The sequence below is a fragment of the Corvus kubaryi genome, unplaced genomic scaffold, assembly GCF_017639235.1.
Source record: "Corvus kubaryi isolate FWS band 111438036 unplaced genomic scaffold, C.kubaryi_AGA036_p1.0 37120, whole genome shotgun sequence".
In the NCBI taxonomy this organism is placed as follows: domain Eukaryota; kingdom Metazoa; phylum Chordata; class Aves; order Passeriformes; family Corvidae; genus Corvus; species Corvus kubaryi.
Genome location: NW_024581030.1, coordinates 223,480 through 241,316, shown reverse-complemented (window position 1 = coordinate 241,316; position 17,837 = coordinate 223,480). Strand labels below are relative to the sequence as shown.

Genomic DNA, 17,837 nt, shown 5'->3' with positions numbered 1-17,837 from the left:
GCTTTGGGGGTAGTACCCACCAAGACATGGGCAAGCTCAGCTCTGACCCAAGGAGGCATCTGGGGAGGGGGAAGCAGCATATTGCACATATAACCCTGCCCCTGCCTGCTCTCTCCCCATCCAGGCGTTTCTCCTCTGGGATAGCCCGGTGGCAGCCTCCATCCAGGAGCAGTACTGCGAGAGCCTGCCGCCCGTCACCAACCACACTGGTGAGTGTCCCCCATCCCAAGCCCACTCGAGCCACCCCCTGGGGTGGAAGAGGGTGTCAGGGGTGTCTCTGGGCTCATCTGCTGCTGCATGGATCATTTTTGGGGAGGTGGGATGTGCAGAGGCTGCATCACAGGCCTCTGCTGGTGCTGCTGCAGCCTCTTTGCAGGGTGACAGTGGAGGCAGGTAGAAAGTGCAGATCTCAGAAGAGATGAAAACAAAGAAAATAAATGTCTGTTGGGTAGAAGGGAGATGGACAAAGAGACATCAGGGCTGGCTGCCTATTCTCTGCCATGCCCAGGGACACCAGGACCTTGGCCCCTATGTCCACCCCTCTACCATCCCCCTGCCCAGGGATGATGACTGGGGGTTTTGACTTTTTGTGGAGACCACATCACCAGTGCAGTGTGGCCACCATGGCTCAGGGCTCAGCCAGCCTCTGTCCCCCAGCACTCCTACACAGGTGCCATTGAGCACTTTGGGAGGCCACCAGTCACAAAGAGCTTCTGGGGACATGGCTGTGGCCAGGGCTGGCTCAGCCCTGCTGGGTGGGAGCAGCAGGGTCACGGACAGCCCATGCCTACTCAGCATTGTACATGGGTTCGATCCAATCAGGTCAGGGCTTGTGCCAAAAATGGCTTTTAGCCTATATTCAGAATGTGACTTGGATGTCACCTCAGCAGTGACAGGTCTGGTTCAGTGACAAGTTTTGGGGGAGGAGAAGTGTGAGAGGGAGTGGAGCTCACAGGGACAAGGAGAAAAGTCCTCCCCAGCTCTGGGATGCTGCAGTGTTGATTTTCCATGACTGAATGAGAATCAGAGAGGGCACCAAGGAACTCTCTGTCAGGGTGATGGATGGCCATGGGACTGGGCACTGAGGAATGGCCGCGGGACCGGGCACTAAGGGATGGCCATGAGCACCCAGAGCTGAGGGATGGCTGCCCACCACCCATTAACAGCAGCATTAACAGCTCTTTCTTAACAAATCCCGTCTTGGCACCAGCTGATCCAGTGTCTGGCCAAACCCAGGCTACCATTGCCCTGCAAGAAGCATCCCAAGCCCAAGAGGTGGAGGCAGAAAGCCGGGGGACAGCAAAGCTGCCTGTGGAATGGCAATGCCTCGATGTCTGGTCGGACAAGAAACTTGGTCCTCATTCATGTGCTTTGCTCGCTGAAGGTTTCATCACTCTGCTCAGTGAGGGCCTGTCCTTGGCCGTGTTAAGCTGTGATAAATCCTGACCCAGGGCAGCATGCAGGTCCCAGACAATCCTCCTGCCCAGCTCATGGCCTTTTCCACCCACTGCTGGAACCTCCCAAGCCCCCGGGAGAGGTCAGAAAGGGGGGAGAATTTGTGCTGTGGTTTGCTGATGGATTGCCCTGGAATCACCACCATCCTCAAGCACCGAGCACTGCTTTCTGCAAGGATTGGGCTCTGCTCGGTGGGGATTTATCAGCCTGAATCCAAGCAGGATTTAGTGCACCTCACTGTCGATCTCCCCGGCAGAGGGGAGAACATGAGGCTTCAGATTTGCAAATTGTCCATTGTCTCTAGACATCCAACCTGCAATTCCTGAGCAACTCATTAATTTGGGTGGGGCTGGCACACGTGAGAGCCACTTCCAGCTGGAGGAGGGGGCTTAGAACAAAAGGTAGAGGTGAAACTAATTGTCTTATGTCTGCTTGGGAAGCAGAACTCAGCACCAGCCCTGGTCCTTGGAGTCCATTTAGGCCCTGCCTGATGGAGTCAGTGATTCCTGCGGAGGGATATTTACTAAACTGGAAACTTTGATTTGAGGCTATTTAACATGAAGAGCTGTTAGGATGATGCTAATTAGAATTGCAGCAGGGCCCTGAGACTTAATTTGTTAATGCCTTCTCAACCCTTGGGAAATGACACATGCTGATAACACATGCTGATAACATGAGCCCAGCAGTCCCCCAGCGCGTGGCTCGGCAGGGGATCTGCTGGATGCATGGACAAGCACTGCCTTGTGCCTGTGTGCAGCCTCCCTCCTCCGAAGCACAGCCCAGCATGGGCTCTCCTGCTCTCCCTGGTCAGCAGTCCCTTAATCTCTCCGTTTTAAGGAGGATGTGTGGCTGGACAGTGATGTCACCAGCGTGCCAGCGCTCTCTGGGCATGTGCACTGAGCTGGAAAGGTCTCTGCCGTGGCAGTGGGGTGGAGGCACACTGGGGTGATGCTTTCCAGGCTCAGGGGTGCAGGTGGTGCAAACTCTCATCCCAGGACATGGAGCAGCTGAGCCTCACAGAGCTCTCCTGTCTTGCCCTCTTATCACCGTGGATTTACCCATCTTCCTTCAAGTCCGCAGTGCAGGGTGATATCCCCAGGAATTCAGGCTCTTTGCACAGGTGTGATGCTCCAACTTCATAGTTTAGGTATCCATCAAAACTTCCTCTCAGTGAGCCCCTGATTTTGGGCGGGACTGGGACACAGGGGCACAGCTGGATGCTCCATCAGAAAGCTCCTCCCACAGTAGCAGTGAAGAGGGAATATCAGGCTGGACTTGAGGTCAACATGGTGCCTTCAGGAAGCCGGGTCAGCTGCACCCCCAAGCATCTGCAACCAAGCAAGTCTCAGATCAGGCTTGAAATTGAATGCAATGAGGATCAGCATCCCTTGTCTGGGGTGGATAGGTGCTGTCCCAAGGGCTCCCAGCCCATGGATTGACTCAGACCATGGATTTCTCTGGCTGATGATTTCAAGTCCCCAGGATCTGTGTGCAGCTGCTTCTCGCCCTGCCACAAAGTCCATCAGGGAGGGACAAGGTCGTTTCATCCACCAGGGCAAAGCATTCCCTGCAGCTGCAGGACTACTTCCCTGGGGAAGGAAGGGGAAATCTGAGCAGATGGGAAAGGCTCTTCCTAATTAATAACGAGGCTTTTCCAAAGCAGCTCAGCAGAAAGCACTCTAAGGGAGCAAGCTTGGAGCACTCTCAAGGGGTTGTTCTGCCATTTGTAGCTCTCAAGCCTGGATCAGCCCAAGGAGTTGCCAACCAATTGCTCACATCCCCCTCTGGTCCTGGCTGCACGATCCACTCCTTTAAGCTTGTTATCACAATGAATTCTTATTCTCAATCTCATGTGTGTGCTCAGGAGAGAGGAGAGCACAGAAAATTCCTTGTCAGGAAAGAAATGTTTCATGCCAATGCCAGTTCACCTAAAACAAAGTGGCACCAAAGCGAAGCAGAAAAAAAGAAATGTCTGGGGGTTTTTAACTGAAGGTTTTTTCAAGGGGGAAAGGGGGCTTAGCTTTGCATCAAATAAGGCAAATCTAATTGTTCCAGGTACAGCAAAATCCTGTGGCTGAGGAGCAGTGAGTGATGAGAACATATCCTTCACAGGCACTATCAGACAAGTTTGGTAACACCTTTCACAGCGGGTGACAATTTGACCAAGAGCCTTTCCACCCACTCCAGCTCAGCTCCCAAAGCGCTGACGCTGCTCCAGCAGCCCCCGTGCCACTGCTCTTTCATTCACTCACTGACTCCCCTGGGGTGAGCCTGGAATTTAAATTCATAAAGGTCAAATTAACATCAGCCACTCTTTTCAGTCTCATTGGCATCTCTCCACCGAGGCAGAAATATTAATAAAGGAGCTGAGCAGGGGTTAGAGATGCAGCAATGAGTCTTGGCAGGGACTTGAGGGAGATACACGGTGTTGGGAAGGTTTAGGAAACAAAACTCTCATCTATATGGAAAATCCTAATGGTTAAAATATATACTGGTGTCGATAAAGCCATTCTGCTCCATCATCTGGGAAACAGGGATGTCAGTAGCACCTCACTGATATTCATAGATTTTATTGTAGTGGAGGAGGGAAGATGATGAGGGTTTCCAGTAGGAAACTACGTCCTGGCACATCCCAGTGTGAGCAGCAGCTACAGCAGTTAAACTGTACTTTGGACTGGATGCAGTGAAGTCGCTGCCAGAGGCTCTGTTCAACTGTAGCCAAACTAGAAGGCTCTGCTGGGAAAACTCTGCCAGGGAGGGGTTGTGATGCTTCACTCACCCACCACCAAATCCCAGCCAACCCCAGGGAATAAACCATTTCCTGCCACCCTTGGTTATAACACAACTCCAAACACTCCGTGGTTCATGTCAGGAGAACAAGGTAAGTCCCAAACACAACCCTCTACATTATATATACATATACATATATACATATATACATATAAGCTGTAAAGCTGCACCTGGACCATCTTAAGTGACAACATTGAGCAGATGCATCAGATACGAACAGCACAAGCCAGGTTTGGTGCCTTTTATTTACAGCAACAAGCCAAAAATTCGTTACAAAGACTCATAGCTATCATAATGCTTAATTAGCCTGGGTAATTATTTTACCCCAAGGCTCATGGAGCTTGAATGCTTGGGAAGATTTCTAGGGATTTTTTAAGGACTGGAGTCTTACGAAGGTAAATAGAAGCCCCCAATGCCGCCAAAAGCAGTGCTGGAGGTAGGGTGTGAGCAAGGATCTACTTTGAGGTAGCCGCATCTGCTCCCAGCCATCCTGAGCACCCACCCCTGCCCAGAGGGAAGGCAAACAGCTCCACCACCCCAATTTCTACCCCACTTTAATATAAATTGTCCCCCAGTGCCATTTCCCTCAATGCTTCAAGGTGCTACTCAAGCATTTAACATCCGAGTGACTCCACAGCTGGACCCAGCCACCCCTCCCTGGCACATCAGCACCTGGAAGTACAAGCATCCCCCAAAGGCCCTTGTTTTGGGGCAGTAAGGTGTGAAATGGCTGCTTGTGCTTCACCACTGTGGTGGAGCTGCCTGGGAGGGACAAAGAGCTTTTTGTGCTTTGGCTGCAGTTGATGCATCAGGCATCACAGTGAGTTGTATTTTGATTAGATGTGGAGATGAAGCTCTGATTGCCAAATGCAAATGTTGCAGCAGAGACACAGGGGACGCTCTCAGGGAGCCAGAGGCTCGAGGCAGCAGCAGTAATGCGGTCACAGAGGACATCAGGGCTGGATAGAGATAACTGTGGTTGAATGAGAGCTCAGGACAGGTAGTTATGTTATGAGTTAATGAGTTAGATATGAGTTAACAACTTTCTGCTGTTAGCCTCTTGAGACACCTTAGATAAATAACCCCATCACTCCCAGCCACAGGAATGAGCCTGTAATTCAGATTTCCATCATCTTTCCTGGCCCCTTTGCATTGCAGAAGGGGAGACAGGCTTCACCCTTTCCCCGGTCAGAGTTGTGTCTGTGCACAGCAGCAAACTGGGGCATTGTGCTGGTGCACAGTTCTGCTCAGTGTACTGCAGGATGTGCTTACCAGCACAGTTAATCAGCACAGCCTTTGCTTTACTCCTCTTCGGAGCATCCCAGCAATGGCTTGATGGTATGATAATACTTCAGACCTCCTGGCACCAGCTCAAGAGCACTGTGGCCACGCATCTGGTACTGCTGGACCAGAAGAAACATGCTCCATCCTCTTTAAATTTGCTCAAAATCTTTTGGCAGATTAGCTGGGAGTGGAGAGCTCTACCCTGCTGGGTTTCGCACAGTTCTGTGGCTTTAGCACAGAGCCATCTGGGAGGCCTCTGCGAGTGGTGAAAGCAGGCTGGAGAAGGATGTTTTATAGAAGCAGATGGGAGATTGCTACAGTTACCCTGAGACAGTTATTGTGATAGAGTTGTCTCAGTGTAAGTCCCTGGACAGACAGTTTTTTCTTCAGAGGAAAGTAAATGCTTTATATTGCTTCAGAGCAGCACAACCCAAAGGCAATAGGGTGAGAAGGGATTGGACTGACTTCCCCTGTGCCACATTCGCTGTCTCAAAGTAGGGCCTGCTCCTTCCTCCTCCAAACACCATGTTTCTGTGTGGGAAGAAGCCACACTAGGGGGATTGAGTGCAGGTAGGAAGTTCATTGACCTTTCTTGCTATAAGTCTGTAAAGACCAAACCTGTGCAGCAGTGGAGCTGAGAAGCTGGAGCACACGTGTGCAGAACCTGGAGAATAATCCCCCTGCAAACACGGATGGGCCGCCGAGCAGGGAAGCATTTAATACTGATACATATCATTTCCATGCCAAACACTGCTCTAAATGCCAGCTGCCACTGGGGAGGAGCTGCAGCAGAGGGTTGTGCTGGGCAAAGGGGATGTTGCAGCCCTCATGACACTCTTTGTCTTTACTGCTTTACTTATCCCTTCCCCATCAGGAGGGGTTTTTTTCTGTTTTCTGTGTGCTGGAGAGAGTAGAAAGAGCAGCATCTGCTTTCTGCAGCTTTTCTTCATCAAGCCTTTCTCAGTGTGAGCCTAGGAAAAATATTACAGCCCCCCACTAGATTAAAACCTGGTGGGACAGAGCTCCAAATGCTGCCAGTGGCGGCACAGGGGTGAAGCACAGGCAGAGGTCCAGGAGCATCCGACAGCCTGGCTGAGCCTTTCCTCATCTGACTGCAGCCCCAGACCCAAATGTCACTCCACAGCACCACCCTGACCCATGGGACGAGGAGCGCTGAGCTCCTGCTGATGCTGCTGCACCTTCCCTGTGGTGGGACTGGTGGGACCTACTGGGTTTGGTGTCTGGTGGGATCCTGTCGTACTCTGTTGGGAGTGCCAAGCAGCATCACACCAAGTGCCTTGGAGAAAGGTGGAGATATTAAATCCAGCCTTGAACAGACGTATCACAGAATGATGCACCTCTGTCTGGCCACGTTATTTCCACAAGTCTCTTTTGGGTTTGGTTATTAATGGCATTGCTGTGGGTTTGCTTTACTGGTGGAGAGTCATCATCCTCACTCTTCATGTTTGTCCTCCCTGAGCAATCTCTGTCTGTCCCCCAGAACAGCCCCTGGAATGCAGCAGGGAAACTGAAGCACAAGAGGATGTGAAGAAAATGGAGTTTGTGCTCAGCCCCACGGGTGCCCAGGAGGGGTGGCAGGAGCTGCCGTGGGCATTAGCACTGTGCAAGCCCATTTTCCTGTGCTGCGTTGTGCCAAGTGAAGCCTTTCCTGTTCCAGACATTCACGCAGCTTCTCACCTGGCTGGCTAACAGAGAGAGCACTTGCAATTTAACTTTGTCCTTAGTTCAAGTAATTACTGGTTGTTTTTTCTTTACCTGGATGAATGTTATCATAAAATTTTTAACTGTGACCCTCTATTTCTCTGTCAAACTTGGGTCAAAACAACGAAGGAGCTCTATAAATTCAAATGGATGCAGAAAGACACAGACACACGTGATTAAAGGCACCTCGTTTCCTACAAAGTACAGGCTTAAAACGGTTAACTTAAAGGGAAGGTTGCCACAGCAACCCTACACATTAGCAAAGCTAAAAGCAAAGGTCACTGTAAAAATTAATTTCTCCCTACAAGCTATGGGAGGCAGAAGGTAACACTCACCATGCTCTGATGCTTTCCCAGCTCACATGCTTGGAAGTTGTTTTCCCTTGCTAAGATATTTGAAGAAGACACAGAAAGCCCTGAAAATTTTCTCAGAGAGCATTGCAAAATAACAAGGAGCCAAATTTTCAGATAATCAGTGAAAAAATATTCCTCCATAAGAACATTCATCATCATCATCAATAGTATTTTGCTTTTTTTCTTTGGCCACTCTTTAGTCAGCTCCATCCACAGGAATTTTTGGGAAAGGCATTCAAATATCAACCACGAATCCAGGGGCAGGGGAAACGCTGTGTTCTCACACCCAGGAGCTGTGAATTGGGGTGTTTTGTCTTAGGAAATGGCAATTTCTGTCTCTGTGCCAGCAGCACAAACATCTCTGGTACCCAGGAGTGGTTTGGACTGAGCTCTGCCCCTTCCAGCATCTCCTGCTCACCCATCTGCTGCTTGTCTTGGATTGTAGGATATGGATGTTGCAGCCATTGTGCTTCCGACCTCACTGTGAGATGGAGCAGGGACATATTTAGCTACGGTACATGTTGTTCTAAATATACACAAATTATACATAAAAAAGCCTGCAATCTGGCCTACCTAATGCCTACATTAGCACACTTGTGTAGCTGGGAAAAGCACACAAATCATTGAAATCTGAAATAGAAGCAGCAGCTTTGGAGTTTTCTACCCGGGAAAGACTGGAAGAGACCAACGGGAATGGCTGGGAAGGAGATTTTGCAGCCAGGAGGTGTGAGATGTTTGGAGAGGCTTAGAACCAGACTGGACACACCACTGAGGAAGAGCAAGTCTGGCTTATTGCCTGCTCTTGGGCTGGATGCCAAAGTGATGGCTGAAGGAAGGAGCAGGGCTGGGAGACCAGATCCAGGGAACCCCAAGTGGACTTGGAAGCCAGGTCTAAAACCAGGTTTGTGCCAGAACTGGGCTTAGCCCTGTAGTTTAGACAGGACCAGCAGGATGGCTCAACCAGCCCTTGCGAGTCTTGCACAGCCCCCATGTGGTGTCTGCCATGAGGGTTTTCTGGGGGCTGAGCTTGTGGTGACCCCTCAGCTCATCCAGCAGCCCCAGCTCTCCAGGCAAATCCTGACCTTTCAACAGCCTGGAAGTGGCCCATGGTGGCCCACAGACCTCTATTACCGCAGGCCTAGGCCCTAGGGTATTTCACCGTGTCCTGCAGCCGTAGGGAGGAGGAGGAGGAGAAGATCCAGCAGGCAGGAACTGTGCAGAAAGATTGATTTATTTAATTATTTTACAAACTCTTTTATAGACTTTTTTCTTCATAGTCTAATTGGACAAAGGATCAGCCACTCCTTGGGGGTGATTGGCCAAAATCCTAAAACATCCATTGTCAAAATATTTTTCTACTATACCATAAACAAGACTTCTCAAGGCTGCAGGAGTTTGGTTGTTTACATACTCTGCTAGCTCTTCTGTGAGAGAGAAAAGTCTCTCACAGACTTAGAAAATAGCAAGAAAATCCTCACTAGCAGCATTTTTGTATCTACAGACCTCTGCTAACCCTGTCCCCTTCACCCCTGCAGGTCCCCAGTGCAATGCCTCAGTGGACCTGATCGGCACGTGCTGGCCCCGGAGCGCGGTGGGACAGCTGGTGGCTCGGCCCTGCCCCGAGTACTTCTATGGTGTCCGGTACAACACCACCAGTAAGAGGGGCAGCACTGCTGGGGACACGGCGGGCGAGGGTTCTGGGACACAAGTGGCAATACACCTCTGGGAACAAAGCTCATCAACCAAAGAGAAAACAGCGCCTCAGACTCCAGATTTCAGGGAGGATCGGTTCAGAGAAGCAGCTTTATAAGCAGGTCCTCCTGGGAGGAGGAGGGGGCTGATGTCCCCATCTTGGGGACAAAGGCAAAGGAGTGATCTTGCCCTGCCCTTGGAGGTGGCACAGGGGTCTGAAGCCCCCAGCTGAGCAAGGACTGGGGGGCTTTGAACCTCATCCCCTCCTAGCACAGGTGGCTGCACTGTCACTGCCAGTGACATGCTGGGAGCAGAGGATGAAGCAACAGCATATGAAAAGTGCCCACAGCCATTCATAGCATTAGGTTGAGTTTCTGACCACCCAAGTGCTGGTTTTGATGAAAGAAACACCTTGCTTCCCACAAAAAACATAAATGTTTTCATCCTGCACATTCTTGCAGCCGTGGAGGATGGCACGGACACAGCTCTTGCTTTGTGGTGCCTCCTGTGTGGCTGTAGGAGCCTCTCTGCATTAATTGCGACTTGAGCCTGTCTGTGAGCCCTTCCCACCCCATCACTCTGACGAGGTTCACGGTCTCCTGTTAATGGAAGCCCAGTCTCACCCCAGTGCTGGCATCATCCCGCTGCCGACACCAATCACGGAGTGTCTGGGGTGCTGTGGCCATTCCTTCCCAATTAGCCTTGCCTGTCCTCGCTGGGAGGCAAGAAAGCTCCTAATTCGGGGAGAGAAGTGAAACTTCATGCTGCCATCTCAGCAGAGATCCTGGGATGGCACATGATCACCCAAGCAAACATCGGAGAGAAAGGGAAGAAGAGTCTAACTAGCGGTGCTGCTGCTGCATCCCTGTGCATGGTGAGGAGGTGTTGGGGTCCCCCAGTGCCCAGGGCAGAGCTGGTGCAGACCCAAAGCTCTTGAGCGGGTCTGAAATATTCCAAGGATTTTGGTTCTGCGATTGTGGCCAAGGCAGTAGCTGAGCTGCCTTCAAAGCAGAAAATGCCACTGGCCTGATGCCAGTGCCCTGTATTAGTGACAGTCAGGTCACATGCCTGTGCCCATCCCCATGCTGTGTTAACCCTTGGATGGGCATCCTCTCTTTCAGATAATGGCTACAGAGAATGCCTCGCTAATGGGAGCTGGGCAGCACGTGTCAACTACTCCCAGTGCCAGGAGATCCTCAGTGAAGAGGTAGGAGCTGGGGAGTCCCTGGGCTCTTGGCAGGAGGGTGAGGGACAGATGATGGAGTTTGGAAAGGCAACAGCATCCAGGCCAGGAATGGCCCATGGGAGCTGAGAGCTGAGCATGCAGCAGCATGCCAGTGATAAAGTTGCATGTGTCAATTATGACCCCCTTCTGGATTTGCATTTTTATTCCTCATCAGAAATAAAGCCACGCCTGTTTCCGTTTCCATTAAAAATCCAAGAGGGTTGTCAGTGGGAGCTCCCCAGGGCCTCTGGGTACAGATCAGCCCTGTCACTCTTATGCAGCTCCCTCCTCACACAGCACTCAGTTAAAACCCCTTCCTTCCCTGCCAGCAATGAAATAATGGAGATATTTAGGAAGCTGAAAGAGATAAAAAAATGGGGATTTTTACAAGAATTACAAGCTCCTGAGTAGGTCAAGCCACCCCTTGAACAGAGGAGAAGACATATGAGTTGTTCCTTTGCAGTTAATATCAACTCTGGTATTTAAGATGCTGATATATCTTGCCAGGAATGGTTTTCTCGCTCGCCTAATTGCTAATTCACAGGTTGGATGAGTGCCTAACAGCAGGAGTGATCAATTAATTCAATTATCACTCACACCTTCCCTCCGCCCAAATTCATCCCAGCCTCTCAGCCGACCCCCGGGCAATGGGGGATGAACTGAGATGTAAGACTCCAGTGAGCTCAGCTGAACTGTAGCAGGGTTTCCCCAGAGGATGGGTTGGGATGTCCCAGCACTGAGCTGCCCTGGTATGAGTGGGATGTGAAACCAGGCCAGTGCTTCTCCTTCCCACGTTAGTCCCATCTCCTTCCATTCCCACTGGCCTGTCCCCGGGCAGGCTCCAATTTCCTGAAAAAGGGCCCAAAATTTGAGGTGCGGCTGCCGGAGGTGAAGTGGTAGAAGAGGTGGGTTTGTGCTGGTACTGGGGCTGCTGCTGACCCTCTGCCTATGTCCCCCCTGCCAGAGGAGGAGCAAGCTGCACTACCACATCGCCATCATCATCAACTACCTGGGCCACTGTGTTTCGCTGGGGGCCCTCCTCGTGGCCTTTGTCCTCTTCATGCGCCTGCGGTGAGTGACAAACCTGCTGCCCTGTTCCTTTGAGGTCACCTCAGGAGGGGTGGACCCAGCCCCTGTGCTTTGCCATCTCCTCCCCTACAGCCACTGCTCTCCAGGCTGGAGGGATCCTGCCTATCTCAGGGTTGTTTTTCTTCTGCTGCTTTTTAAAGCACCTGGTTATGGAGGCAGAAGGCCCTCCTTGGTGCCTTCCACCTCCTGGTCTTCTTCCTGTCCACCTCACCCAAGGCATAGTCCCAGCAGGTCACCCTTGGGGTCCCAACAGAGACACTCAGCTCCACAAACAGCACTGTCCCCAGTCCCCCTGCTCTGATGGTGCCTTGTTCCACCCCTCTCCAGGAGCATCCGGTGCCTGAGAAACATCATCCACTGGAACCTGATCACAGCCTTCATCCTACGCAATGCCACGTGGTTCGTGGTGCAGCTCACCATGAACCCAGAGGTGCACGAGAGCAACGTGGTAGGTGCAGCTCTGCCAGGCTGAGTCCACACCTGAGCAGGTGGGCGTGTGAGTACCCTGGAGATCACAGAACCACAAAGTGGTTTGGGTCTGAAAGGACCTTAAGGATTATTTAGTTCCAACCCCCCTGCCATGGGCAGGGACACTTTCACTATCCCAGGTGGCTCCCAGCCCCATCCAGCCTGGCCTTGGACACTGCCAGGGATCCAGGGGCAGCCACAGCTTCTCTGGGCACCCTGTGCCAGGGCCTCCCCACCCTCACAGGGGAAAATTTCTTCCCTAAACCTACTCTCTTTCAGTTTGAAGTCACTAAGATGTGGCTACAAAAGCAACTTCAGGGGGCAAATAAGGCTGGCTGGTGGGCAACCCAGGTGTATGAGAAACACGGGTTTGGTCGCTCTGCCAGGGTCTGTGCTGCTCTGTGCATCACTGCTCTGCGATACAAAGCTTGACAGGCTCCACATCTCCTGGCAGGTTTGGTGCCGCTTGGTTACTGCTGCCTACAATTACTTCCACGTCACCAACTTTTTCTGGATGTTTGGCGAGGGCTGCTACCTGCACACGGCCATCGTGCTCACCTACTCCACAGACAAGCTCCGCAAGTGGATGTTCATCTGCATCGGCTGGTGTGAGTGCCAGGCTTCCCCTCACCCTGCAGTACCCAGGGTTTAGTGATGCCCCCTCCATCCCCTGCTCCAGTTCTTCTTGCACACAAAGAGGTGCAAAAAGGGTGCCAGGAGCAGGAGGATGGGATATGCATGGACACATCATCTCACTGGGGGGGTTATGTGTGAGAAAACCCCGTTGTGGTGTGGTTTTGTGGCAACCTTGCACCTCTGAGACTCACCTGCGTGTTCCCCTGCAGGTATCCCCTTTCCCATCATCATCGCCTGGGCCATCGGGAAGCTCTACTATGACAACGAGAAGTGAGCCTGATTGCTCTTATCCCCCATTCCTTTTTCTATCCCAAATCCTCAGGGATCAGCTGTGTCAGGGACTCTGTCAGGGAGGAAGAAAAGCACAATATTCTTCCATTCTCTCTTTTATCCCACCTTTCAGCTCTCTGCAGCATGAGCCCTGCCTACAGCCCTGCCCCTGCTTGCTTCTTCTCAAAAGGCAAATGCGATTTTTAAGGGGAAAAAGAGATTAAACCAGATCTCCTACAATATGTTTGCTAAAGGGAGCTGGGATTTAACCAGCTGAGGTCTAAATTACCCCCACCTGAGCCATTTTCACAGACATCTGCTAATGAAGGTCTTAACACGTACCTGAGAGTTCATCCCAGAGTGGGAAGCTGAAAGGAGCCCATTGAGATGAAGGGCAGCTCGTTCTGTTTGCCAGAGATAGTTTTCCCTGCTGACTTCAGAAGCACTGATGGAACAGCCCTGACACGGTGCTCCCAGGACAGGGATGTACCTGAGTGAGCTCCTGCAGGGTTTGCTGGGGACAGAGCTGACCTGGGCCGGCGTGTGTGAGATTGGAGGATTCCAGAACATCCTGAGCTCGAAGGAACCCACAAGGATCATCGAGTCTGACTCCTGGCCCTGCACAGACACCCCAACAACCCCACCCTGGGCACCCCTGGCAGCGCTGTCCCAGCGCTCCTGCAGCTCTGGCAGCCTCGGGGCCGGCACCATTCCCTGGGGAGCCTGGGCAGTGCCCAGCACCCTCTGGGGGAAGAGCCTTTTCCTGATAGCCAATCTAAACCTCCTTGGCACAACTTCAGGCCATTTCCTTGGGTCCTGTCCCTGTCCCAGGGAGCAGAGATCGGAGCTGCCCCTGGGGAGGAGCTGCAGACCCTGGTGAAGTCTGACCTCAGTGTCCTCTGCTCCAGCTGAACAAGCCAAATGACCTCAGCTGCTCCTTGTATGGCCCCTCCAGACCCTTCCCCATCTTCATGTCCCTCCTTTGGATAGTCTCTAATGGCTTTAGATCTTTCTTATATTCTTGTGCCCAGAACTGCCCCCAGGATGTGAGGTGAGGCTGCCCCCATGCAGAGCAGAGCAGGACAGTCACCTCCTTTGCAAGGAGGGTGTCCCTGCTTGTCCTGCAATAACTGCTTCCCACATCCATATGGGGCCCAAAACCACTCCCACGTGCACCCCCTTTTCCTGAGTTCCCAGGGAAGATATTCCACAATGGCTGCAGCAGTTTGAGTTTTAGTGCTTTCACCTCACGGACAGGGACTTTACAGAGACTGTGCAAGGACAGGAATCAATCCAGGTCACTCCCATGGCAGGCTTGTCCCTGACTCCCCCTTGTCCCTGACCTCCCTTGTCCTTGCCTTGCAGGTGCTGGTTTGGGAAGCGAGCAGGAGTTTACACTGACTACATTTACCAAGGCCCCATGATCCTGGTGCTTCTGGTAAGAGCAAAGTGACCTTGTGTGCTGAGTACAGAGTCCTTCTGTGTGCAGGTGGGACACAGCTGCTCCTGTACAGGGTCTTGCCCCCTCCTTTACCTTCACTCTGCTGGGGCTGGTTCTGCTGCCCCACAGCAACACTGCCCCTCACCCAGACTGCCCCTTGAGCAATTTTGGGCTTGGGATGGGCTGCAGAAGGAGCCCGGAGACCTCACTCTGATAGGGATGTCCCATCAGCAGACTCCCACATGCATCAGTAGGTCACTCCATCCCTGCCCTGGCACTGTTTGGGTGTGGGTGGATGCTTTGCCAAGCATTTGCAGAAGCCTGGGATCCTTGACTCCATTCCCCGATCCCGATTCCACCTCTCTGTTCCTGGCCCCCAGCTGAGCAGCAATGCTTGAACCAAGGGTCACATGGAGCACAGTTTGATGGGGCTTTGTCCTTTGGGGAGGGACAAAGAAGAGCAGAGGTGGCGGGTCACAAGCTGGGGCTCCAGCCCCTGTTTGCAGGTGAAAGCCATGCACAAAGCCCCAGAACTGTTCCTTTCTCCTCCCTCCCTCCTGAGAAAACTCAAGGGAGTAAAAATCACCAGCATGACAGAATAATTGATCCTGCTTCCCATTTCCCAGCCCGTCAGGCAGCCTGGCCACTGATAATTCCTCTCAATTGTGCTCAGCTCCAGGGATGCCTTTCCATTCCCTCACTAGCAATTAGGCAGCCGGGAGAGCAGCCAGGCAGATCCTGGCTGTGATGACAGCCACTCTGCACCTTACATTCTTCCTCTCCCTCCAACTTTTTCACCTTCAGCCCTTTCTCTAGTGCTTGTCCTTCCTTGGCAATCTCCTGGCGTGCCCTGCTGCCCTGATCCCTTGACTAAACTCCTAAACCTTATTGTTCAAGTGTTCTAAAAACAACCAAGGCAGACATGCTCTCACAGTGCATGGAGGGCAGTAAAACAGGTTCAAGAGGAAACATTCCCATTTCCCCATTTCCTCCCCCCGTTGCTGAGGAAATGGGAGGAAATGCTGGGGGAGCAGACACTAACCAGGGACCCTGTTCCTCCCAGATCAACTTCATTTTTCTATTCAACATTGTCCGAATCCTCATGACAAAGCTTCGAGCTTCAACCACGTCAGAGACAATCCAGTACAGGTAAGAGCATGAGCGACCCTGCAGGAAGCCAGCCTAGGAACTGGGTTCCCCCATGATTAGTGGGGATGGGAACAGCCCCATTAGCCAGGCAGCAAGGGGATGGGAGCATGGAGAGACCTAAGAGCACCTCAAATGCTCTTTGGAGGCACACGGTCGTTAAATCTGGGATTGTTCTCCTGGCCAGGGAGAGCCTTGTGATGTAGAGTGTGGATGGCTGTTTCTGCCTTTGAAGTGAACCCTTGGGATTTGAGTCTCTTTGCAAAAGCCTGTTGTGGTGGGACCTGATGAGCTCTCTGGGCTGGGAGCTGCAAATCCTGGCATGGAGGTGAGAATTAAATCACTGCTTGACAGAAAAGCAAAGGCTGAGGAAGGAGTGATGAATCGATGCCAACTCAACAGCTCCTTGTAAAGAGGAAGACAGTACTCCCACAGCACAAGGCAGGAAGATTTAACCCTTCCTTGCCTGCTGGGGAATATTTTGCAGACAACGTAGAGGTGCACGGTCAGAGCAGCTCCCTGAAGTACCTGGAACAGAAGACACTTTGGGCTTCATCATCATTGCCTCTGTCTGGATCATTTTGTGGGCAGGAACTGGGGAATCTCTCTGTGTGCTGGGTGAAGTGAAGCTGTTTTGAGGTGGAGGGTGGCTTTTTCAGCTGAAAATGGAAAAATTCTGGTTCTATGATTGGGAAATGCCAGCTTTCCTCATCACAGAGTATTGAACGGGGATGAGGGGTTCAGCTTGAGGTAAGCAAAGATAAAGGTTCTGGGAAAAGGCTGGTTGGCCCCAGTCAGCAATTTTGAGAGACCTTTGGTTCCAGCATTTGCCTCATTGTGGGGGGGGTTTATCCCCTTTGGCCAGGAGAACATTTTCATTTCCCAGAAGTATTCTGTGGGACAGGAAGACATGAAGAACTTGGTACTTATAGACTGTGCATTCCTGCTTAAACCAGGCAAGAGAGCCCTGGAGGGCTCCTGCTCACCTTAGATGGTAAAAGGCTGATGTGTCCCCTGCTGCCATGACTCTCCCCTGCAGAAGCCACACCAGGGAATGTGCTGTACTGTAGCTTTCCAGCTCCTGTCCTCAGTTCCCTCCAGCTCCTTCATGTCATCAGCCCATTTGTGTCAGGGACTGTTCTCTCCTCCAGGTCAGAGATGCAAAACAGGTTCCAGACCCCCTCCCTGCCCAGCTCAGACCCTCCAGGGATGACCTTCCCTGTGTTCATCTACTGTTGGAATCTGTCTATTAACAGGATCTTTAAGCAAAAAACGATGACTTGGCATTGTTCTTGTCCCCTGATCCAAAGGAATGAGGTGCCAGGCCCCAATCCTTCCCACACTCTCTTTTTCAGCACTATGATTTTTCCCAAACTGCACTTGTAATCTCATCAAGATATCAAATTAATTACCTGAGAAAAGGTTTTCATAAACCCATGTTGAAGGGTGTGAATTATTATACCCTCTTTAATTCCTTTTTAATTGAGCTGTAGATCAGCCAAGCAATCATTCCATGCTCGCTCAAGGTCAGGCCTCTGCTCATCACTGCCCTTTTCTGGGTGGAGAAGCAGAGCAGGGGCCCAGTGCTCAAACCAGCCCAGTCCCTGGGGGAATTGCACTGGAAAACAGCCCAACTTGGCTCTGTCCTCCCCCAGTCACTGGCTTTCAAGTCGCAGCAGACCAGTCCAAGCCATGCTGGTGCTGGGATGGGCAGAGTCCTTGTGCCCAGGGCTGCACTGTAGCAGCTCAGGTCCTTGTTTTCTCCCTAGGAAAGCAGTCAAGGCCACACTGGTGCTGCTGCCCTTGCTGGGAATCACCTACATGCTGTTCTTTGTCAATCCAGGGGAGGATGAGATCTCCAGGATAGTCTTCATCTACTTCAACTCCTTTCTGGAGTCCTTCCAGGTAATGGTCCTCCACACTGGCTTCTATCCCAGTCCTCTCTCACCAAGGCATGTGGAGGAGCCCATCCTGGCTGATGCCTCATCCCCTTCTGTGTCCTCCCAAAACCAGACATCCCCAAACCCCAGGGCTGTTCCAAAGCTCCTGGCCTGGGGGTACCTGTTGGCCATGACTCTGCTGCTTGTCTCCTTCCAGGGCTTCTTTGTCTCTGTCTTCTACTGCTTCCTGAACAGCGAGGTGAGCACAGGGGCTGGGGTTTTTTGTGGGGGTCTACACCTTTCCTTGCAAGCAGACAAGTTCAGCCTGAGGCTCTAGTGCTGCACAGGGCTTGGAGGGTGCTTGTCCCTAATTCCCCATCTGAAGG

General features: G+C 51.9%; 1 protein-coding gene across 1 annotated transcript in view; it reads left to right on the top strand.

The window, feature by feature from the left end:
* LOC121661199 (corticotropin-releasing factor receptor 1) overlaps positions 1-17,837 on the top strand; it is a 30,481-nt gene that overhangs the window by 8,360 nt on the left and 4,284 nt on the right. The window contains exons 2-12 of the mRNA XM_042021115.1: positions 125-209; positions 9,140-9,259; positions 10,418-10,503; positions 11,486-11,592; positions 11,938-12,058; positions 12,533-12,686; positions 12,924-12,984; positions 14,350-14,422; positions 15,489-15,574; positions 17,341-17,476; positions 17,669-17,710. Coding sequence (XP_041877049.1) covers positions 125-209; positions 9,140-9,259; positions 10,418-10,503; positions 11,486-11,592; positions 11,938-12,058; positions 12,533-12,686; positions 12,924-12,984; positions 14,350-14,422; positions 15,489-15,574; positions 17,341-17,476; positions 17,669-17,710 — 1,071 coding nt within the window. The remainder of the gene's footprint in view (positions 1-124; positions 210-9,139; positions 9,260-10,417; positions 10,504-11,485; positions 11,593-11,937; positions 12,059-12,532; positions 12,687-12,923; positions 12,985-14,349; positions 14,423-15,488; positions 15,575-17,340; positions 17,477-17,668; positions 17,711-17,837) is intronic.